The sequence below is a fragment of the Mchenga conophoros genome, linkage group LG6, assembly GCF_057382185.1.
Source record: "Mchenga conophoros isolate Kocher_MC1m ecotype Shallow Benthic linkage group LG6, M_conophoros_male_GT1.1, whole genome shotgun sequence".
Classification (NCBI taxonomy): Eukaryota; Metazoa; Chordata; class Actinopteri; order Cichliformes; family Cichlidae; genus Mchenga; species Mchenga conophoros.
This window is the reverse complement of record NC_140531.1, coordinates 34,855,239-34,878,787: the sequence shown is the minus strand read 5'-3', so window position 1 is coordinate 34,878,787 and position 23,549 is coordinate 34,855,239. Positions and strand designations below refer to the sequence as shown.

Below are 23,549 nucleotides of genomic sequence, written 5' to 3'. Positions count from 1 at the left end.
ATTAAATTACCCAAATGTTTCAAAGTAATAAATAATAGGCTGTGTAAAATATTCGCCTTGGTAATCAAAACTTGTGCAATACTGAGGAAAAATCGACGTGTGTTTTGTCGAGCAGCTAGACAAACGAGCTGAACTGCACAATGAGCGGACAACGCAATATCAGCTTTTCAGCGTGAGAATGGAGGTGGAAAGGGCAGTCCCTCTATCCGCCCCCATGGTCGTCCAGTGTCTCAAACTTTTATGAAGCAGCACTATGCGCTAAGCAACTGGACAAACATTGTAAAAACATCAAAGAAAACGTGTAGTCGTGGTTTCAAGCTGTCTCACCATGCGTGCACAGACATACACATTCCGGTGAGAAATCCAATGTTAAATGTGTCCAGACAGAATTTATAGAGATGGCAATTGTAAAAGAAAAAGGTTAACTTGCTGTTTAATTTCACGAGAGCCGGTGGTTATTGTTCTTCTTCTTTGCTTTTTTGTAAGTTACATTTAGATGTTATACACGTTATATTTAAGCAGGTTCCGTGCACAAATGAAAAGGAGAAAAATGTAATAAGTCGTCGGTGGCGCAAGGCGGAAAGCGTGAAAACCAAACACGGGGCGTGTCGCATCATGTCTCGCAAAACATGTTGTTCACGTCCTCCTTGTCTAGACTTGGGTCAGTTTACTACCATCCCTCATTCACGCGGAGTTCAGAGATGCCACGGTCAGGTGGGAAGACATAAAGCGCCACATTTTCATCTGTGTGCGAATCATCTTTGTCTCGCTCCAGCTCAGGGGCAATGAGAAGCAGCTCCCCTCGTCTTTTCATTGGAAATGACCCTGCAACCTTTGGGTGACATTTGACCGCTGTGCATTCATGCGCTCCTAGCCATGTTAGACCAATATCCAAAGCTGGCCAATACCAAGAGAGCAGCTAATCAATTCAACCCCCCCACGGGATTTAATGCCTCTGACCTGACAAAGAGGACAAAAATACTCCCACAATTCCCACAGTGAACTTGATAAATGTCTGAATGAAAAATTTCCCCCCAATCTAAAGCACACAATAAATGAAAATAGAAATGCAACTTAGTTTTACTCTTTATTTTGACTGTTTTTGATGGAGATAAAATAAGAATTAAGGCTTCATCCCAATACACAGCGCTGATAGCAACAATCATTATCAAACATTTACATATAGTGCTTTAGATGTTCACCCAAGAGTTGTTAATCCATTGTTCTGGTCTCAATAAATCACATAGAACAGGAGCCAATAGCAAACATGCACCAATTTTTGTAGGCCCCCCATTAGCCGAATACATGTATTTAACCATGAAAATGCTGAAGTGGGAATTCACCAATGTTCTTTGAACGTGGAACAAAAATAAGAGTACAGATCAAAATTAAAATATTTGTTTAGATTGTTCAATTAATAAAAGAAAATATCAGTAGCCATGGTTAAAATACTTAACATCCTTTCTGAAATCTTTATCCAACCTTACATTGTGCTCGCATTATATCCACAGCACATCTGTAAAGAACGACTGTAAGTTCTTCTAGTATTCACACACATTTAACAATGCTGGGAAACTGCAGAAGTGCAACCAAATGTATGAAACTACTAAAGAATATTCCAACCACCAATTATTACAATCTCAAATATAACCACATGGCCATAGAAATGTAGGTGAATACTGTTTTACATTCAGAAATACATATCATGTATATAAAATATCTGCAAAGCAACCAAATTAAAAGATTCTTCTCACCAACGCCCGTTACAAGTTATGAAATATTAAGAACCAAGACACAAATGTTTAATGTTTTTTAAGATTAAACCCCCAAAATGAGCAAACAATCTGTACATGTTTTTGTACAAGGTTTCCTAATGAGCACAGAGCAATTGTTTAATAAGTTAACAGATTAAAACTGATCACGCTCTGGAAGGTTTAATCCAGTTAAGCAGTGATCCAAGAAAGAAAACAAGCTTTAGAGGTGTAAAATGTCAGAGCAAGTAAACAGTTGTCTGAAAAAATGAGTGATGGAGATACAGGATTATTTCAATGGGCTGAAATTTAAGTCTTGCCAACAAGCCAACTTGGCTTGAATTTTTTCAGACAGTTTTACAGATTAAGTAATGCCTCGACTAACATCATCTCTCAGTTAATAAATCCTAAATTCTCTTTAAGCCCTTGGCTGCTTGTAAAAAGATTTTCTCATGACATTCAATCTTATTTTAAAAACTATGTGAATTTTGAATAAGTTATGACAACTGAGGCTGGAAAAAAATGTCAATGATAGACAACACTGAAGCAGGTCTCCCCAAAACATTCAAAACAAAACAAGCATAAGAAATTCCTTCCCAAGACAATCACCACAGAACAAAACAAGAGCACGTAATGTATTTACAGTTTCAAGTCAGATTTTAAATACCAATAAACCTTAAAAAAGAAGCCCCTCTATTTGTTTGTAGTGTTAACCGGTGAGTTGTAATCCTCGATTCACATGTGTTGGTCCCAGGGGAATCTTATTCTACTTGATCACAGTGAGTTGCTGTAGTAGAGTACAGGTAAACGAACATCCACAAGATGGCACCAGCACGCGGAAAGAGATAACAGAAACCAACCATCCAAGTCAGTTCCCAAAAGGTCAAGGAAAGTTCACAGCTATATCCATTGCTGGCAGGCCTCCGTACTTTTCTCTGGCCTCATGACCTCTTGGAGCAACAACACTTTTAACACTGGCTCTATGGAGGAACCATCAGTCTGCTCTTTCACTATGATATCTTACAGTTTCCTTTAGGGGACAACGACGAGCTCTTTGGAGGACTCTGTGGAGGCCTGAAGGACTTTGAGCGCTTCAGGCTGTTAGCTTTGCTTCCACCACCGCTACCACCTGAGGCGGCACTGTTAGCCACAGAGTAAGAGCGTCCATGCATCATGACTGCATTCATGCCATTGGCCATGGAGAAAGACTTGAGGTGGGACTTGATGGCCACAGGGAGGGGAAGTTTGTCAATGAGGTGCACCGGTGTGCAGGAGACGATAGAACGGCAGCACAGATCTTGCAGACTGAAGACTGTGGAAACACAGGAATATGGATGAGCACGTGTCAGAGATCTGCAGTACTTATTAAGGTTTTTCATTGTATCCATCAAATTTACTAAGCAAGAGAATATTCTGCGTAACAAGAGATAGAATTAAAGATTTTTACTCCTGCAAACTTCAGTGTAAACTGTGAACATACATAAACCAGACAATTCTGAGTAGTTTACCCAGAATTAGTATCTTAACTAAGAATACTTTTAAAATAATAATCTTATATTTTCTCCATTTGGGAAAAAACACTTGTGTTGTCATGACATTCAAAAAAACAAACAACTACATAAAATTTAATTATGTAAATGAGAGTATATTTAATAAAACAAAAACTGTACAACAGAGAGCGTTTTAAATACAACATAAATAAAAATCTTAGTTTTCTTATCAAAGAGCTAGCTTGATTTATGTAGGGGCACAGTAGAGACTACTGTAAATGCTATGAAAACTATTGGCAGAAATGCAGACTGCAGATGACAATATAGAGATCACTTCTTAAGTCTTATCTCTTCTGCCTTTGAGGAAAATTAATGGCTACCTAATATTTATTAGGTCCAAGTCCCTACGATAAGCAGAGTTTCACCTTTGATCAAAAAAGTAATCCAGACACAAGTATAAATGCAAACAATGATGATGTCCACTACAGTGTATGATGTTCTGGGATTCAACACAGGATTCAGTACTGAAACTGATTTATTCACATCTGAGTAACAGAAGAAGAAATCTTGCAGCAATGCATCTACATGATCCCCTTTCTGGAAGGATTTGTGTAACTATTACACAAAGAAAAACAAAACAAAATATGTTTTCTCCCAAGTCTGGTTAGAAAAAAATAAATAAATAAAAATATAGTAACGTAACCAGCTCACCTCTATTGGGCCTCCAGAATTTCTCCATCCCATGCCTCATCAGCACGATGCGTGAAAGCTCTGTGAAGGACTCGATGACGTTGAAGTTGCAGAGCGGACTGACCTCGAAGAATGTCATGCTGTTCTTTTCTGCGTAAGCTCGTGCCTGCTCCGTTGGAACCTGCCGCTTGAAAGCCAAGTGAAGCCGGTTTCCCACAAGAATCCGGGGCACACCTGGGGCATGCTAAAGGAAACAATATAATGTCACTGTAAAACTCGACCTGTAATGTGATACATGTGGACCAACATTAATAGTGGGTGCTGCAGTGATAGGCTAACTGTTGCTTGCATAAAACACTGTCTGGAAGTTCCACAGATTTACAAACCAATGAGACAGATGGTTTGTTACACAGAACCATCGAGGAGACATCCATCTATTGTAAAACCTAAAGACGTTATTATCTAGGTCCTCATAATTAACTCAACTGCCCACATCAACTGTGATTTGGCAACAAGTACATGGTTTTCAACAAGGGTTCTCTCTGGACCACCCTTACAAGGTAATAATTTAAAAATCTACACACAAATTCAAAAGTATTTTCAAACCAGGTTTCTTTTAATTGCTTGAAATGCAAGTCACTTTCTCTCCAGTCCAGTTGAGTTGTGAAATATCGGTCCCATTACCACAGGGTTTTGCTGAAAATCATGTAATGATGTCGTTGCTGTATCATCAGTCAAGTTGGGTTGTGAAACGTCCGCTATATTACCACATGGTTTTGCTGAAATACTGGTTTGTTTAAGCTTGAGCTACATTAAAGTTTTCTTCAATTGAAAAACTTAATAAATAAATACGTTACGCTGTCATACCCGTCATCAATGCAGAGACTGAGATAGATGGCCTTGTCAGTGCTGCTCGTTTTCCTAAAATTCATTTTTAAATTTGCCTCTCTTTTTTTTTTTTAATTACCAATATATGTGAAGTTAATTTTGGCGCCTAGTTGCCTGAGGTTAAGGTTTGTTGCTGGCACTTGCATAACAGACAGTACATAAAGTACACACTATTAAAAGAGGTTGTAACAATTTGCCTACATAACTGAAACTGAAATGTTTATAAACAGCGCTCTGATACACACTCTGTACCAGAGATTAAAAAAAGATTTTCTCACACAGGGGACATCATGCATCTATATGTGCTTCCAGTATTTCTTTGTACTCCAGAGATTAGCTGAAGGAAATTACCTCATCAATTTCTCTGATCCAACGGTCAATGCCATCAAATGACCAGCCATTCGTGATGTCATACACCAGCAGGATGCCCTGTAGAAGAAAAACATTTATTGATTAACATAAATATTGAATTCCACAATAAGGAAAATATATATATATATATTTCTAATGGCTTTTCCAGTCACCTGTGCTCCGCGAGAGTAAGACCTGAAGATGGTGCAGAATCTGCCTTGACCTGATGTGTCCCTGTTGAAGAGGCACATAAGCACAAGCTAGAAAAATAGGCCTACTCCAGGTTTGTTCATTTCTACAGCCATTACCAGCTTAAAACACTCTGCAGAACTCTTGAAATGCCTCTTATTTCCAAGAGAGATGGGAAATGGATGCAGTGATTTTTTGTAAAGTGCATACATGGAAATACAGTGTATAATATAATGAGTTTGAAAGTCAACGTTTGGCATAACCACCTTTACTCTTAAACATAGCCTGAACTCTCTTAGGGAGTATTCTTGTAATTCCTTTAGTTCAGGTATAGTTCTCCAGGCTTTTTAGGAACATCCCAAAGCTCGTCTTTGGACGCTGGCTGCCTTTTGTTCATTTCTATGTCAACATGATCCCACACTGGTGATGACAATTTGAACAAAACATCTACATTAATCCCTCCATGAGTCTTGTTGGCATTGATTTTTAGTGCAGTTCTTGTGTAATTTGGCACACACCAGCTTTATCTCCCTGTTTTCCTGACAGCCACTCTTCCACTAAGCCCATTTCAGAAGAGGTTTTGGTGTAAAATAAATGGATCAACTGAAAGGCCAAATGCATATATCATGTGATGTGTCAGGTCTTTGCTTTCTACTTATTTCTTAAAGACATAACTTTCAGATATTGTTCATCAGGTGAAAATACTTTTTAGGCCTGCTACTCCTTGTTTTGTCCTGCATTGGTTTAACTTCCTGAATTTTTTAAAGAAGTACTACACAACATGCTCCGATATGCAAGGTTTTCATCTAATCACTTTTGGAACCACCTTGTTGGTGAGAAAAATACTACTGTATGCTTGTCAAAATGTATTCTCTTTGGCATTTTTGGTAGATTACTAAAGAAATTGATTAAATTCTGTGTGTTTTGCAACAGGCTGCTAGTTTTAAAACGTGTTAAAGATACAATTTAAAATCACTTCTTTAGCAAGTTGTCTGTTGTGGAGACAACATTAGTCCAACCATTTAGTTAAAAGTCTTTTTAATGCTTGGATGATTCATAAATCAGTTTTAAATGGCTTGACATACAAAACAACAACAACAACAAACACAAAACAAAACAAAGAACAACATTCCTCTAAAAATGTGCAGGCACAAGGAGTGGAATAAACACGAGTGAAAAAGCAGCCAGGTTTAAAGAAAACTTTGAAAGACCCTCTGAAAGCCTAGAGAACTACTGCCAGAACTGAGGGGTTGCTCAATAATTTTTCCTCATTAATATTCTTAATATTATATATTTATGTTAAAATAGTAATAATAAAAATAAAGAAATTAAAAACTTACCATAGCTCAAGTTTCACTCTCCTCCCATCCAAAAGAATTGTGGTGGTCTTGTAATCAATTCCTAATATCACACATAATCCAACACAAATCACATTACCGTTGGTCATATTTGGCTTTAAAGTCATCTCAAAATAATAAAGAAAAATCGATATTGATATTTACCACTGCTATACGCATAGGGAGACTCTACTGATCCGTCTTGCAAGCTGTCCAAGATTTCCCCCTTTCCAACATCGCTGTCTCCAACCAATAGAAATTTCAGGAGATAATCGTAGCTCTTGACAGGACTACTCTGAGTCCCCATCATCCCACGCATTGGTTCCGCTTTACAGAGAGCCTTTTAAGCTCACCAGGCATCCACTGGAGAAACCAAGCAGTCCCCGAGTGTGGTACCGAAGGGAAGACGACCGCGGCTGGGCTTAGCTAATGAGTTAGCTTGTGCACTACTTACGATTTAAGTTAACTATTACCTTTTACTTCGCACACACTTTGAAAAATGCAGCTATTTCGTTATTCCACTGAATGCAATGGAAAAACAACCCCGCGATTTAGCACTAGAACCCCAATTTAGTTCCTGTTGATGTAACGTCAATATTAACTGATCTAAACAACCACGGGTGCTAGCTGGCTTGTTAGCTAGCCAGTTAACAAAAACGACAGTAACGCATTCTACTACAAACTACAAGTACAAGTACAAAATAAAAACGACTCTGTTTTGTCCTACATATAAATGTACTCTAATAAAATCAAAAGGCGATTTCTTCCCTTTGTTTATAAAGAAAATACCTACGAGGAGTATTCCACTTTGAAGCAAAACGTACATCCACAGTGTACTGTACTATGTACTATGTTGGAACTTCCTGGTAAGGAACTGCGTCAGCATCATCAACTGCGTCACATCCTAGCACGATTTAAAGTTATAAAATTACAACAACAACAACAACAAAAATTATACTTTAAATCACCATTTCCTAAATACGATACGGTTATGAATTATCCAAACATGTGGACTCGTAAAAAGTACGATATGCATCTGTATGAATACTATGAATTAACCGAACATGGGCAACTCCTGCTAAGTTGTAGCCTGTGTTGATTTAGCCAGAAGCTAAATAGAAGCCAGAAGTTAAATGAACACCGTTTCCCTGTATGTAACAATTTGGTTGTGGGTATAATTTAGCTTTCAATTTGGGGAACCACCAACAGACCAACATTAAAAACATAATAAAAAAAAATGGTGTCAAACTGTCAACCAGAAAGAAAATGTGAGAAATGTAATTGAATGTGTCGCTTTATTTTGACCATGTTTAAATAATAATAAAAAAGAAATAAACAAAAAACACAAGCAAACAAAACAAACCATATGAAAAAAATTATCATCATAAAAAACATCAAAAAGGATTAGGAAGAAGCATAATTTAACACCACCCACTTTCCACTAAAAAAAGCTGATTATTGCTGGCCACCACTCATTGGTTGGCACTGATTGTCATTTCTAGCAGGTGTGTGAATTCTTTCTGAACTGAAGAATACAAAAGCTGGCTGAAACACTGCTTTATTAGTTGAAGGACCAGCAGTGTGAGGCAGCCACTGGAATTTAAAATTGTAATAGTAATAGTAATAGTAATGGGGCTGATGCAGGCTGGGTTTTTATTTCTGCTGTTTTGGTCTGCCTGTTTTCAGTTTATAGATAAAGCTGAGTATGGTGTGTTTGGGCAAGATCCTGAATTAGACCAGGAAAAAATGGAGACAGTGGCAGATGAAGATGAAACGGAAGATTCTGCACCTCAACTCAAGAGGAGTGCATCACATGGAGATCTTTCAACACCTGAAGCAATGAAGTTACCCAAGTATCTCAATGTCCCAGCCTCCTATGACCAAAAGCAGCTTTTCAAGCCAGAAAGAGGAGTCAGGCCCCTTCCTGAATGGGCCAGGAAAATATTGCTTGCTAGTGCTCCTGCTGCTCCTGTAACTGGAGGAGCAGAAATGGGCAGAGACAATGTGGTTGAAATTTTGTGCCATGTGGATAAAATGTACGTAAGAATCAGGAAAAGGGTCTTCAAATCCAGAGATGCATACAAATATTTGAAACTAGGTACATGCCCCGTTAACCAAGAAAATGAGCACTATTACTACTTTCTCTACTCTTTTGTAACTGGCTGTGGATTCAAGAAAGAGGTTGGTGAATGTCCTAATGTATTTGTTTCATATTTTACTGTGACAAACCAAATGGAAATGTTTATGTTCCAGAGTCATGCAGATTACTTGTCCATCAGCAATGTTCTCCGCTTCAGACAAACCACTCCAGTTTTAAGGGAAATGCCATTTGAAATTCCTCTGCAGTGTCGGTTTCCCAGGTAAGACTTTTTTTTTTTTTTTTGTAAAAAAAAAAAAGATTGTGAAAGCCTTTCAATCAGCCAAGTGTCCTTAATTTTAAAATTGTCTCCAATTAATTCATTTTAACTATTGCAGGTTCTTTCACTCATACAAAGTTGGCTTCCACCCCAAACTGCGAGGAGGAACAGTTTTCAGAGCACTGAAACAAAAAAGAATGTTCAGCCTCACCCTTGTAGATGGTAAACATTCTAGACTAAATTTCATTGCTGTCCAAAATTTGAATTCTTCAAATGGTAGGCCTTAAGTATGTTTTAAAGTAAAGACTTTCAAATATGGCTGGTAACACTAAATATTAAACTCCCAAAGTCTTCTATCAAAGTGGAAAGTAGCATCCAAACCTTTTTAATTCTAGGTATGAATGAGGAAATAGAAATTTGACAAACCTTTCTGTGCAAGGACTTTTTTTTAAATTTTTTTTATAGAAAGTACACCACAGACAAGCTTAAGTTCAAGCAAATGTTTATTTCATATACCATAACAGCTGCCTGTCTTTTATTTTGGCATGCAAATGTACACTATGGAGCTACAACAGCATCCATACTGGTGAAAGCTTAGGGAAGGATAAAATGTTCCACAAACATTTTTCAGAACTCATCACAATGCACTCAGTTAGCCAAACATATGCAGCAGCCTGATTTATTTTTGCCTTTTATTGTGCTTTGCCACTTTCACCCTACTAAAGCGTCTGGAAATAATGTCACTGGGACCAAAATCTACACCTTGGGACAGTCGATGTACTTTGAGGCCAGTGTACTTTACACCACAGCAAGCTCTAGAAATAAAAGGCTCTACATCAACAAGTGCTTCATGACCCCTTCCAGCAACCCAGACTCAAATCCTAAATATACAGTCGTTGACAACAATGGGTAATAATTTTACAGTATCATAATTAAAACTGGGGTGACTTGCTGCGAGTGGATAAACCTGTGATCTCCAATTCTAGCTGTATGATTGATGGCAAGGTGATGCTACAGTCAAAGTTCCTTACTGGTAGCTCGAAGATGGTGCAGAGATTGACTGTGGGAGCTGTCATCTTCAAGGACTCTGCTTCCATGATCTCATCACAGGTAGCCTCAATAGGTTGTATAGAAATGGATGCCATGAAATGCATTATGTAAACACTAAATGCAATGTCTCTTTAGGAACAGTACTTGCACTGTGAGATCTTTATGGGGTCACCTACTCCAACTCGTAATTCGAAGGCTTGTAACTATGATCCAGTGACTGGAAGGTGAGTTGGCTAAACTGAAATTCTACGATGTGTTACTTTTGTGCTTGCTATCATCAAATCTTTTGACCCCGCTTTGTGTTTTAGCTGGAAAGAGCTCTACGGGTATGACACTGTGTGCGCTTGTTGTGAATCAACTTGCTCGCCACCACAGCAAAGGGGTAATTTTTAAATTTACATGAGATGCAATAGCTTTTCACTCAGCTAAGCTTAGCTCATTGCAAGTTGAATGAAGTCTTTTTGATGCAAACTGACAACCAGACAGTCTTGCAGAACACTGAAGGCATGAAAGTGGTCTCACATGTGAGCAAATAAAATTTTAAACTTTTTTTTTTTTTTTTTTTTTTTTCCCCTCCACCAGCTTCTAGGAAGATAATCTCAAGTCACTCTTGGATGGTTGACTTGACCAGTGAAGATGAACATGTAAAGTCTGAGCCCAAGATGAAGTCCCGTGATGCTGGCATGTTCAACTTGGATGACTCAGATACAGAAAAACATAAGGACTTCCTAAACAATTGGGACCAATAATTTAATGTTTAAATGATCAGAATTGTTTTAAAAATAGCAGCTTTATTTCTTGAACTCTGCACAGTATGCCATTTATGAATGTACAACAACTTGTTTACTGTCAACGGTTCAATTGAAAATTAAAACTCTAAATTGCACTGTCGTCAAATGTTCAGTTTGCTCTTTCAGTATATTTTGCGTAATCATCAACCATCATGTATGCGTTTCTAAGCATCTCCTGGAAATGCATCATAGCGTTCCTGTACATGCAGTTATGTACCACAAGAGGATAGAAGAGATTCACTGGCTTTGCTCTGATTAATTCAGCAGGAAGTTCAATAACCTCAGTTAAAGGACTGCCAATGAGAATGTGTTTCAGTACCTTTTTCTCAAGGCTTCTTTCTATAAAGGATAGCAAGTCTCGTAACCTCGAATCAACACAGTTTGCGTTCCAGTGTCTTGGGTCTGTGGTGAGAAGCAGATGCATTAGGGCAGTTTTGAAATGAAAATCTTTCAGCGCACTACTTCCTGTCATTGCAGTCTGCCTCTTGTGAAGGAAACGTGCAATTTCAAGTGCTTGAATATGACAAGCATTTTCAGGCAGGTGTTTCGAGAGATGTTCTAGGAGATGGTCTTCATAGCTGGTTAAGGATAGTCTCCAGAAAGTATCTGCATCACTTGAGGACCAAGGTGTGATGAAAAAATAAGCATCATCATTAAATGTAACCACGGGATTCATACTAAAGGTGATCTTCTTGCCTGACTTGAACCTGATCACTAGAGCACCAGGAGCATCAATATAGTGAATATTGAGCTCAAACTCATACTTGTGTGAAATCAGTCTCCATGCTTGTTTTATAGTGCTCTGAAACCATCTGGAGACCAGTGATTTTGACAAGAAAGGAGTGTTCTTTGAGCACAGAAAACCATCACAAACCTCAGTAATTTCTGTCCTTACGTTCTCATTGTGGTCAGAATGCAGCAGGCAAACCATATCCTCATCTGCATCAGAGGTCTGACAGGGGCAATCTTGGGTTTTCTTATTTTCCAAAAGTTTTATTTGACCGCACACTGGCATATTTGAAAAATCCCTCCCTTTGTGGTTACAGAGCTGAATGTGAAAACTAAATGGCTTAGGTGGGGTCAAAGGGACAATGATATTACAGGCACTGAGCATCTGAAAGTCCTCAATCACCATACTGCCATTTTTACCACATATGGTCCTCATAGCATCTAGTAGGTCATTTGCAAATCCTTCCAGAAACTCATCCTTCCTCCACTTCTTTTGAGATGATTCTTGAACGTATTTAGCATAAAAATCGTTAAGTGTGCCGATGTCTGGTAGCTGCACTTCATCAGCAGCGCACGTCACAGGGGAGGCTGCTATTTGTGTCATTTGGGAATTCCTATTCAGGTATTTCCAACAGAAACGGATCATGGAAATCACTGAGAATGTGTTCCAAATGTACCAGAGGTAATCTCTTTCCCATTCTGCAATTGATTTCTCTGAGGTTTCATTTTCTGATGTCTTGACATTTTTAAAAGGTGTGTCTTGTCCTTTGGAACTAGATATTTCCTTCTCAGGTCTTGCATGCTGCCCCTGTGGTTTGCCAGGGTCTCCAAAAGAGCTGTCAGTATGGATATCTTTTCCCTTTAGCTCATTAGCATCTTGTGATGTCTTTAAAGCAGCCTCTGGTTCAGCATTATCATTTTTAGGCACACTTGGATCTGATTTAGCTGTGGATCGGCCCCGTAGTAATTCATGATTGCTGCCATGTCCTTCTGACTCTAAAAGTTTGTCTTTTTCAGTGACGTTTTGATCAGACTTCTGTTCATCATGAAAGTTTCTGTCATGTTCAGTCTCATTTTTGTCTGTGTGTATTTTCTCACTGACAGGTGGCATTTCCTGGTCGAGTTTCTCTTCCTCTCTCAGCAGCTTCTCTTCATGCCTTTGCATGTCCTTGTTGACAATACCGTCCCATTCCTCAACTCCAGGGTCATCCTTTGGACACATTAGGAGACCGAGACCCACCACAAACACTCTCAGCAGAGTTTCTTGCATCGTCAGTATTGTCTATGAGTGAATTAAATGGCAGCATTCAGTCAATTATAAAAATGCATGTGATTAATTAGTGATTAATAAAACAAAACACGACTGAATCTAAAACCTTGCAATTATCCATTAAAATAATTCAAAAACAATGTTCCTGCTAGCAAATTTTACAGTGATGCAAGAAAACAGAGAACGAAGCAACTTCCTCTCTTTACTTATTTCTTTCTGTTGTTACTTTATATGCTAAATACTAGATTACTTTTTGCACATGACATTAAAAGAGAAGAAGAATACGCACCAGAAAGTATGTTTATCTCAATAATGCAACGCACTGAATAGGTATACAGACGGAACTAAGAGATCAACCTTGCACAGCCGCAGGTTCTGTGATCTCTTCCTATTTTAGATGTAGGTTGCCTTCTGTGACTTATTTCCTGCACACCCTGCCCATGTGCTCTGCTGTGACATTTTCCTGTGCAATAGACAGAAGAAAAGATAGCACAGACTTCCTGTAAATTCAACTGCAATTTCAAAATGTCAGAATTGAGCAATTACTTTGAATCGGTTAGACAGTTTTTACCAGTAAGCAGTATGAGGTTGTTTAGATCATTTCATAGTATACTATGAAATGAACGCATTTAGCCACCTACCTTTGTTCAAATAAAAACAATGGTGTTTTATATGCATGAATAGCAGAGAGTGCCTCTGTCTTTTATCTTCTTGTGGGTTTCTAACTGGTTTGTCAAGCTCTATTACAGTCAGTGGGTCCAGGTGCTCTAAAAGAGTTATGTGAAATAAAGTAATCAATATGTGATAACATTAGTAGTTATATTTTAAAAGTGAAGCCTTCGATTTGATTCTTCTGGTTTTGATTACGCAAGTGAGAACAGGCTGAACCCTCACCTCTTAGACAATTACATTTTCCAGCCAAAGCCACAGATATTTGAATGGGTTGAAAGTGTTTTTGCATGTCTTCGTTGTTACGACTACACATTAACACAACTACACCCTCGAAGTTCGGGTTTCTCGAATAAACCTCACCACACACTGCATGCATATTAGCAAATAAAGGCATTCCCAGAAACGATGGAAACTATATGTTCCCTTTAACAGGTGTACTTTTGAGAATGTGGGGTGAATCAGAATTTGTTTTGGCATCACACTAAAGACAGGTGCCTATGAAGGGAGGGGCATGATGACAGATGATGCTGCTCGCTTTGGACAGAGAGTTCGAGAAGCACCTTTCAGTTGGTCAGGGGTATGATGATTGCTAAGTACAACAGCAAAACTTCTATTATGGACACTGTCCTTATATGGTTTTTTTAAACCTTTGATCTATTCATTGACTCTTGTTTAAAGAGGTAAGTGTATTTTATGTATTTCTTGTATTTATTCCTCTATATTAAACCGATAGCCCAGTCCACATTAAAGCTGTTTTAAAGTAGAAGTCATAGTTTACAGAGATTATAATATCACTATTTAACATGGTGCCTTTGATAAATTATGTTTTATGGCCTAATTAATGAATATGCAGTAAGTTCCAAATGCTTTAAAGATAAGTAATAATCACTTTTAATAAATTTTGACAGTCCAGTGTTGTGATATTTCTCTACCTACTAAGCCTCTAATTCAATAGAAAAAGGAATGCAGAACCAAAAGTCTATTTATCACTTACTTGACTGCTTAATAACACATATAGCATTTGGCCTGATGGTTTATTTTCCCTTAAAATTCAACATTCAAATAGTTGTTTCACAGTATGGCACTCCAAAAGTTGATCTTTGCCATCTTTTATAGATTTCTATATCACATGTAAAATATTTGCAATTATTTTTTAACCATTAATAAAGATTTTACTAGAACCTATAATCATTTCTCATAAAAATCTGATTTTATGCCTTTTTTGCCTTATCTTAAACATGTTACTGTCCTTTTTTTAACAGGTTTAAGTATTTGTGAACCAAAGACCCGACACATTTCTCAAGATGGATAAGTTTCGTATGATGTTCCAGTTTCTCCAATCCAACCAGGAGTCTTTTATGAATGGAATCTGTGGTATCATGGCACTAGCTAGTGCTCAAATGTACTCAGCGTTTGAGTTCAGCTGTCCCTGTATGCCAGAGTATAACTACACCTATGGGATCGGACTGCTTCTTATTCCTCCCATATGGTTCTTTTTGTTAGGTTTTGTATTGAACAATAATGTGTCAGTGTTGGCAGAGGAGTGGAAAAGACCCACTGGGAAAAGAATCAAGGATCCAACAATCCTGCGCTACATGTTTTGCTCAATCACACAGAGATCTTTGATTGCCCCTGCAGTGTGGGTGTCTGTCACTCTCATGGATGGGAAGAGCTTCCTCTGCGCTTTCAGCATCAGCTTGGATATTGACAGGTTTGCGAATTCCAGTGTCATTCAAGGAATGTCAGAGACGGAGAAGTTAAAATTCCTGGCACGTATCCCTTGTAAAGACCTGTTTGAGGATAAGGAATTAAGAGAGGCAGCATCGAGATACATCAAGTGTATATCGCAGGTATCCCATTGTTTATTTGCAACCCTGTGTGAGTGGTTTCTAAGTATGACTTTCTGACAAAATCAAGCAAGGTGTGCAATTTCTCTCACCACATTTATGAAAAATATTAATAGTAGCTAAGCTGGTGGCTATATGCCATGATGGTTGTTTGATAAGCCACTTCGATAGCAAACAAAAAACTTAACTTGTATAGCACTTTTCCAAACACATAGTTACAAAGTGTTTACCCGTTTGAAGAAAAAAAAAAAAGGCAGACACCACATGATCCAACATTCAGGCATTCATTCCAACATACACACTTCCATACAGGCAAATAGATGCAAACTATGGCCCAAATAATGGGAGAAAGATTAGGGAAAGCTACCCTCAATCAAGACTTTTTGGCAGTGGTTGAAAAGAAATCACTGAATCGGCTGAACTCGTAGGCTGACAAAGGCTGTTCCAAGGTTATAAGCTAGATAGACTCTGGTTTTAATGTAAAGCACACGGAACAAATAGGAGACCTTCATCAAATGATTTGAGTGATAAGGTCTCACCAGCTTTGATATACAGTGCAACCATAAAGTATCCTTTACTTGTTCCACAATTTTTTATGGTACAGTCTTATTCCAAAATGGATTAAGTTTATTTTTCTCTTCAATATTCTACACACGATATCCCATAATGACAAAGTGGAAAATTGCTTCAAATGTTTAGCAAATTTATTTAAAAAAACAAAACAAAAAGCATAACATGCACATAAGCATTCGCAGCCTTTCCCATGTCACTCAAAATTCAGCTCAGGTGTATCCTATTTCCACTGATCCTTTGTTAGACGTTTCTACAAGTTGATTGAAGGCCACCTGTTGTAAATTCAGTTGATTGGACATGAATTGGAAAGGCACACACCTGTTAAGCCAATGAAGAGAAGCCACTGTGGGAGAAATATTGACTTCTCTTCATTGGCTCCCTGTTAAATCCGGAATGAAATTAAAAATCCTTCAACTCACATACAAGGTCTTGATTAATCAGGGCCAATCTCATCTTAAAGATCTCAGAGTACCAAATACCCCCAGTAAAGCACTTTGCTTTCAGACTGCTGGACTACTTTTGTTACGTAGTGTTTTTAAAAGTAGAATGGGAGCCGGAGAATTCAGCTTGGTTCTTCTGTGAAATCAGCTCCCAGTTTGGATTCAGGAGACAGACACCCTCTCTACTTTTAATATTAGGCTTAAAACTACTCTTTTATACAAAGCATATAGTTAGGGTTGGATCAGGTGACCCTGAATCCTCCCTTAGTTATGCTGCAATAGGCCGCGGTTACTGAAGTCATGATGCATTGAGTGTTATTTTATTGTAGGGTCTTTATCTTACAATATAAAAAATGCCTTGTGGTGACTCTCATTGTGATTTGGTGCTATATTAATACCCTCAGAGAGAGGATTCTGTCGAGGTCCAAATGGGCACACTAGATCCCATCATCCATACATTTAAGTAGTTTGGAACCACCAGGACTCTTTGTGGAGATGGCCGCATGGTCAATCTGAGCAATCAAGGTAGAAGGGCCTTAGTCATGGAGGTGACCGAGAACCCAATAGTCATTCCACAGAAATCCAGCCTTGCTCTTTCTCTCGACCCTGACGAGATTAAACAAATATGAAATAAATATTAACTCTTTGGCCTGAATGCCAAGCAATATGTCTGGCAGAAACTGGGCCAATACCATGCCTACGGTGAAGCAAAGGCTGTAAAATCTATGTACATTTTCTATTTTTATGTATTTATTCATTTTGATAAATTCGTAAGAATTTCAAGCTTTTTTTTTTTACTTAGGAAAACTTATCATTAAGGGGTGGGCAGAATTTTGTGTTGAAAATAAATTTAACGAAATGTGGAAGAAGTAAAAAGCTATAAATACTTTCCTGATGCACTGCATAAGCAGGGGCCTGCTCATGTAGAGCTTTACGTGTTAATAATAGGACTTGCTATGAAGAACTGAGAGATACAAGTGAAAAGTGAGTTAAAATAATCAAGGCGAGAGAAAATTGAAGTGTCGACTAAAAGTTCCAGATAGTTAAGGTCTGACTTTTGAAATAGACTGGACTGGATGAGTTTAGACATTCTTAGAGATTAAGATATTAGACAGCTTAGAGATTCAAACTTTAGATGTTGTTCAAAGATGATACCAAAAGCTTCTTAGAAAATGATCTAATTACCGCCGATGTGGGGCCGATGTACTGACTGACCTCCTTAGTGAAACTGTCAGGGCCAAATACAAGAATGTTACTTTTAGTAGAATTGAGAAAAAAAGATAACATTAAATATACAAGTGTGAAATAAACAGTGAAAACACTGCATTTAGAGGATACACCAATATATCTTCATCCAAAAAGCATATTAATAGCCAAAATGGGAAACATACACCGATCAACCGTAACATTATGACCAACTAATATTGTGTTGATTCCTCTTTTGCTGGCAAAAAAAAGTCCTGACCTGTGGATACATGGACTCCATTAGACCCCTGAAGTTCTGCTTTGGTATATGGCACCAAGATGTTAGCAACGGATCCTTTAAATCCTGTAAGATGAGAGGTGTGGCCTCCGTGGATCAGATATGTTTGTCTAACACAGGGGTCCCCAATCCCAGTCCAGGAGGGCCGGTGTCCCTGCAGGTTTTAGATCTCACAATGGGTCAACACACCTGAATCACATGATTAGTTCATTACCAGGCCTCTGGAGAATTTCAATACATGTTGAGAAGGTAATTTATCCATTAAAATCAGCTGTGATGGATCAAGGACACATCTAAAACCTGCAGGGACACCGGCCCTCGTGGACTGGGATTGGGGACCCCTGGTCTAACACATCCCACAGATGCTTGATTGGTCAACACCTCAAACTCTTTGTTGTCCTTCTCAATCTATCCCTGAACCATTTTTGCTTGTTAGTAGGCCTCATTATCCTGCTGAAAGAGGCCACAGACATCAGGGAATACTGTTCTCATGACAGGGTGTAAATGGTCTGCATCAATGCTTAGGTTGGTAATATCAAGGTAACACCCACGTGGATGGCAGGGCCCAAGGTTTCCCAGCAGAGCATTATCAAAGCATTACACTGCCTCTGCCAGCTATCCTTCTTCATAGTGAATCCTGGTGCCAAGTGTTCCCCAGGTAAGCAATTCACATGCACCTGACCATCCCAGTGATGTCAAAGAAAATGGGACTCATCACACCAGGCTAGCTTCTTCCACTGCTCTACGGTCCAGTTCTGATGCACACATTTTTGGTGGTTGACAGGGCTCAGCAATAATAATAATAATAATAATAATAATAATAATAATAATAATAATAATAATAATAATAATGTGAGGCACTGTGTTTTCTGACACCTTTCTGTCAGAACCAGCATTAAGTTTTTTGAGCTACAGCAGCTCATCTGTGGGATTGGCCCACATGGACCAGCCTCCCCACCCTAAACTCGTCAGTGAGCCTTGGTTGCCCGTGACCCTTGTTCACAACTCTTCTTTCCTTGAACTTTTAATAGATACTGACCACTGCAGACCAAGAACACCACACAGCTGCAATTTTGGAGATGCTCTGACCCAGTGGCCTACCCATTACAATTCGGCCCTTGTCAAACTTGCTCAAATACTAACACTTGCCCATTTTTCCTGCTTCTAAAACTCAGCTTTGAGAACACTAATATATCTCACCCACTAAAGGGTGAGATGATAAGGAGATAAATGTTATGTCTGATGGTGTATGAGCCAATCATGTTGTTCCATTGACACAAGTGCACAATAGATGCTCCTGAAAGTTTTAACATATTATTTTTTCTCTGTCTACTGTAACCACAACATGAATTTTATTCTGTGCTCTAGAGCCATAATAAAGCAGCTTTAGTTGTTAGTGGGTTTTTTCAGGTTTGTCCCTATGATCATAAAGAAAATAACTTTTATGGCCTTCTCTCCATTCATTTAGCCGTTTAAAAATAAACCCCCACATACCTGCCTAAAGATTTTGCTAAGATGGGAGCAAAGCGGTGAGCTTTGCTTCTTGAAGGACTTTGGTGTCATCCTTGCTGATTTACACCAACGGTAAAAAAAAAGACATTTATCATTGTGAGTGGCCAATGTTTGTGCTGACTACATCTTCAAACACAGCAGAATGAAGAGCTGAAAGATTTCAAGCTGTTTTAAGGGATCTTTCGAGGCTCTTTTGAGGGAAGTCTGGCTCATGTGATCCAATTTTTAATTATGCAGATTTCTTTTGTTTCCCTGGCAGAAACAATGTGGATAAACAGGCCAAAACCAAAATAAATAGAACACAAAATGTCGGTATTGTCCAGCTGCTGGTATCAGTCAATAATTTCTCCATTAAAAAGTAATGGTAGCTGAATTCCACAGTCTTGGTATTGTTCGTGCTGACTCATTGTCACTCGAGTAGCTGAATAGAAAAGACGTATTGTTACTGTTATTAGTACCACCTGCAGTTTTTCTCCATGGCGAGTCAAAATGACTGACAACAAAATGACAACACTGCCCTTAGCTGACAATATTTAATTTAAAAAAAATAAATTGGTGAGTTTATATTTGGCTGTTTCAAGTATTGTTCGGCTGAACAGATTTAGATTTGACTCTTAAGCTAACTAAATGAATAGCTAAATAAGGAACCAAAGATTCACCATCTTTCTAAACTGTAGAGAGTTGTCCTTTAAAAGGCATTTACGCAATCAAATTTAATTCACAAAAAAATAATAATAATATGAATAATCTAATTAAATAAAACCATCAAAAGAGTACCAATGTGGGCCCTCGTGACCTCAGTGTCTCTAAAATCCTGGCTTCAGCCCTGGCTGTCATTTCACTGAACTATTTTAACTTCAAAACAAGGAAAACTAATTTTAGTTTCTTCGCTTTATTCCTCAAAGACTGCTCTTAACTTAAATCTCCCTGCCAGACTATAATTCACTTTACAGTTTGAGCTCACTGAAGCTTTCCTGCTGGCTTATTAGAGCAATAGATAAGCCTTGAAATTTATTATTCATGGAACTGGGACCTCTTCCACTTCTTCCAAAAACACCCACACTGTTATTTAGGTCTTTGATCAGCTGAAGGGCAATTATACAGGCTTAAAAGTAAGATATCTCTAAAAAGTCAGTTGATATACAGATTCTGTTAATGAGCTATGACGCTGTCAAGAAGCTGCTAAATATGCCTTCTTCACCACATCTGATTTTCAGTAGCTGCACAAGCACAGATAAATCAGAAGGAGTGAAGATTAGCAGGATGTCTATGTGTGATCCTTCTAACATCTATAGTTTGTTTATAGTGCATCATTAGAGAGCTCAAAATAGTGGTCATTTTGCTGGATTTATCATTTCTGCATTTCACAGGCATGCGGATGGATGGTTTTGCTCATGATGACCTTCGCTGCCTTCCTGATCCGAGCTATTCGGCCATGCTTCACCCAGGCCGCCTTCCTCAAAACCAAATACTGGTCCCATTATATTGACATTGAACGCAAGATGTTCGATGAAACCTGTAAGGAGCACGCCAAGAGCTTTGCCAAGGTTTGCATCCAGCAATACTTTGAGAACATCAGCGGAGAGATGAGAAGCTTCCACCGCCATCACAGCAAACACGACAGCGACAACGAAGATGAAGACACGTGGAAGAGTGATGAGGAAAAGCTGTTGGGTATCAGAGCCCAGGATGATATGAACAAAGTTTTGTGGAACTGGCACACCTGTAAGCCACCTCTGGCTCTGAGAAAAGAACATGAAGATGGTGAAAAAGAGGGGGAAATGAATGGAAACATTAACGGGGAAATAAATGGGTTTGTAAAGAGCCACACTCACGATGTGGAGAAAAAAGAGTGGGCGGTGTATTACAGTAAGGTCTAAAGAGTTCAAAGAGAAACTATTTTTTTCCAGAGTATTTTATTTGCGAAAGATAGAATATATATTATTGCATTCTGCACTGCAGTTTAAGCTTTATTTAAACGCACACTATTTTAACTGACTGGTTGACTGATGGTATAATCTATATGTATGTAGCTATGTATAATAGATTTTAAGAAAACAAAAACTGTCGACATATTTCTGGTTCACATACAGTTCAGTTTACAGAGAACATGTCTGGCACTGGGTGTAATCCAAAGTCTGTTGTTTTCATTTCTGTGTTTTATCTGTTTGTCATGAATTATTGTCGAAAACACGCTCTCATCGTTCCCCAAGGGACTGAGCTTGTGCGGAAATCTGAAGTCTGTAAATTCTAGGCTGCTAATAAGTGCTGCTTTATCAGGCTGATAGTAAAGCATTATTAGAGCACACTGGAGAGTTCTCATTGATAACACTAATGAATGTTTGTATTGCTCTCAAGTGCAAGGCCACCATAAATATTCCCAGAGCAGAACTAAACAGAAATGAAAACATCGCTTAGAAGAGCTCCGTTTACGTCAAGCACCCACTGTGTCTCGTGCAACCTATATCTTAAAAAAACGATGAAAAGTTGATCTTGTTAGCGATAAAGGACACTTATTTCTGTATGCACAGAGATTTTTCTGAAACGGCTTCTTGCCTTTTCTGCTGTGGCCTGTAGATGAATAATGGCAGCTAACTGAGGCTGCTGCGCACCTGAGATTACTACGTGGATTGTCTCTGAATATAACGCTACAGAAATACTGCATTTGCAATAAAGCAAACCTAAGATTTATGCAAAAACTAAAGGTTGCCGCAGTCAAAACAATTTACATGTCACTGCGAAAACAAGGTCTACATTTGCATCTTCTTTATTTGCTTGCTCAGCCCCAATTCTGTCACTCACTCCCTGGTAAACCCTATTTTACAATCACCGAGCAAACACTTTGCTTCTGTTCTATTTGAAAAGGCTTTTAAATATTTATTTCAGAAAAATGTAATTAAAGCTGAATGTGTAACCTTTTTGATATACCTATATAAAGATGGGTAATAAAAAGCGTCTTATTACAGTGTTTGGCTATCATATGCCTCTAAGACAGCATCAGTGGAGCGTCCAATGCTGCTGGAAAGCTGGGGTAACTTTCTTTCAAAATATATTGTTGTCCTGATGGCGGTGGTAGAAATGGTATCTACAACACTGGTCCAACATCTCCAAAATGGTTTAATTGCATTGTGATCCGGTAACTATGATTTTCACATAGGGTAAGGGTTAGGGTTAGTGACCCCTCGTGCTCTGTGCGGGTACTGTCATCCCTGAAGAGCCCATTCTCTTAGAACAACAGAAATTTCCATAATTTCAGAAAATCTGTCAAATGGAATGACCTTTCTCCCTAAAGGGATAAGCAGGTCAACGCAAGAGCAGCAAAATGCTCCAAACAGCCTAACAGAGCTGCTGGACTCCCTCACTATAGAGGTGAAGAGTTCACGTTTTTCCTTTAATTTGTCTCCTGTCCACGTCATCAGCAAGCTGTCAACGCAATGGTGTTTTTCCCATATTTCACAAGAGGGCGTCCTGTTACCAAAAGCATCACCTTTCACATGCCTACAGTGGCAACACAACCTTTGGCTACAACACATCGGGTCAGTCAAACTTGTAAGAACCCAACAATGCACGCACTGTGTTAAAGAGAGTATTTAGGCTCGTGCTTCTGTGCAGCCAATCCAGCTGTTCCCCCGTACTCAGGAGTAATGCCATTTCTAGAGCATGGTGGAGGAAGGAGGAGAGGAGGGGTAAATGAAAATGGCATGTATCCTATTGAACTCTCTCCCTCCCTCTTTCCCTGCCCTTAGGGATTAGAGGAGCAGCACTCCCCTTGACCGCTTCGCAGCTTGCCCAGTAGCCCAGCAGCTGTTCTCTCCCTCAGCGAATTGGCAGCCAGGGCTCCTGGTGTGGGGGTGGCATGAACACAACGTCTTTGTCTGTCATTTTTCTCTTCCCACTTTTTATCTTATCTATACAATCTCATATGCAGACGTACTTCCTGATTCATGTTCTTTCTATTGGTTCTCTTGTCACAAAGCAGTGACATCATCATTTACATATATATATATATATAATATTAGATCAAACAAAGCAAATATTCAAAACAAAAGCGAGTATCACACTATTACAAAAATACCGTTTGGTTATGTGTGAAGTGAGGAATGACGATGAATCATTTATTCTTTTTCTG

The 23,549-nt window shown here is 38.7% G+C and overlaps 4 protein-coding genes across 4 annotated transcripts; 2 read left to right on the top strand and 2 right to left on the bottom strand.

Annotated features, from left to right (window-relative positions):
• Positions 1-1,068: 1,068 nt before the first annotated feature.
• LOC146573136 (ras-related protein Rab-40C-like) lies at positions 1,069-7,762 on the bottom strand. The gene is made up of 6 exons (XM_085277736.1): positions 6,862-7,762; positions 6,700-6,760; positions 5,344-5,404; positions 5,171-5,248; positions 3,953-4,175; positions 1,069-3,063 (listed from the first exon to the last, which is right to left on the bottom strand). Exons 1-6 carry the CDS (start codon positions 7,013-7,015, stop codon positions 2,762-2,764), a joined length of 879 nt encoding a protein of 292 aa, XP_085133862.1. The 5' UTR covers positions 7,016-7,762; the 3' UTR covers positions 1,069-2,761.
• Positions 7,763-8,247: 485 nt separating this feature from the next.
• zp3c (zona pellucida glycoprotein 3c) lies at positions 8,248-10,994 on the top strand. Its single transcript, XM_085277735.1, has 8 exons — positions 8,248-8,877; positions 8,950-9,056; positions 9,172-9,275; positions 9,779-9,962; positions 10,040-10,163; positions 10,239-10,327; positions 10,412-10,485; positions 10,686-10,994. Exons 1-8 carry the CDS (start codon positions 8,326-8,328, stop codon positions 10,850-10,852), a joined length of 1,401 nt encoding a protein of 466 aa, XP_085133861.1. The 5' UTR covers positions 8,248-8,325; the 3' UTR covers positions 10,853-10,994.
• Positions 9,437-13,277, bottom strand: LOC146573134 (inositol 1,4,5-trisphosphate receptor-interacting protein). The gene is made up of 2 exons (XM_085277733.1): positions 13,183-13,277; positions 9,437-12,905 (listed from the first exon to the last, which is right to left on the bottom strand). The coding sequence occupies exon 2, from the start codon at positions 12,891-12,893 to the stop codon at positions 11,004-11,006; it is 1,890 nt and encodes a 629-aa protein (XP_085133859.1). The 5' UTR covers positions 12,894-12,905; positions 13,183-13,277; the 3' UTR covers positions 9,437-11,003.
• An 895-nt stretch (positions 13,278-14,172) lies between these two features.
• Positions 14,173-21,300, top strand: calhm1b (calcium homeostasis modulator 1b). Its single transcript, XM_085278722.1, has 3 exons — positions 14,173-14,245; positions 14,828-15,415; positions 20,791-21,300. The coding sequence occupies exons 2-3, from the start codon at positions 14,870-14,872 to the stop codon at positions 21,298-21,300; spliced, it is 1,056 nt and encodes a 351-aa protein (XP_085134848.1). The 5' UTR covers positions 14,173-14,245; positions 14,828-14,869.
• The last annotated feature ends 2,249 nt before the right edge of the window (positions 21,301-23,549 follow it).

What these genes read in the sequence shown, in the direction of transcription:
- calhm1b (XM_085278722.1), top strand. Translation starts at nt 14,870, where the DNA reads ATGGATAAGTTTCGTATGATGTTCCAGTTTCTCCAATCCAACCAGGAG. An exon ending in ACATCAAGTGTATATCGCAG is followed by an intron (nt 15,416 to 20,790) that starts GTATCCCATTGT and finishes TGCATTTCACAG; the next exon opens with GCATGCGGATGGATGGTTTT.
- LOC146573134 (XM_085277733.1), bottom strand. Translation starts at nt 12,893, where the DNA reads ATGCAAGAAACTCTGCTGAGAGTGTTTGTGGTGGGTCTCGGTCTCCTA.
- zp3c (XM_085277735.1), top strand. Translation starts at nt 8,326, where the DNA reads ATGGGGCTGATGCAGGCTGGGTTTTTATTTCTGCTGTTTTGGTCTGCC. An exon ending in GCTGTGGATTCAAGAAAGAG is followed by an intron (nt 8,878 to 8,949) that starts GTTGGTGAATGT and finishes TTTATGTTCCAG; the next exon opens with AGTCATGCAGATTACTTGTC. An exon ending in TATGATCCAGTGACTGGAAG is followed by an intron (nt 10,328 to 10,411) that starts GTGAGTTGGCTA and finishes TTTGTGTTTTAG; the next exon opens with CTGGAAAGAGCTCTACGGGT.
- LOC146573136 (XM_085277736.1), bottom strand. Translation starts at nt 7,015, where the DNA reads ATGCGTGGGATGATGGGGACTCAGAGTAGTCCTGTCAAGAGCTACGAT. An exon ending in CTTACTCTCGCGGAGCACAG is followed by an intron (nt 5,249 to 5,343) that starts GTGACTGGAAAA and finishes TTTCTTCTACAG; the next exon opens with GGCATCCTGCTGGTGTATGA. An exon ending in GGATCAGAGAAATTGATGAG is followed by an intron (nt 4,176 to 5,170) that starts GTAATTTCCTTC and finishes TGTTTCCTTTAG; the next exon opens with CATGCCCCAGGTGTGCCCCG.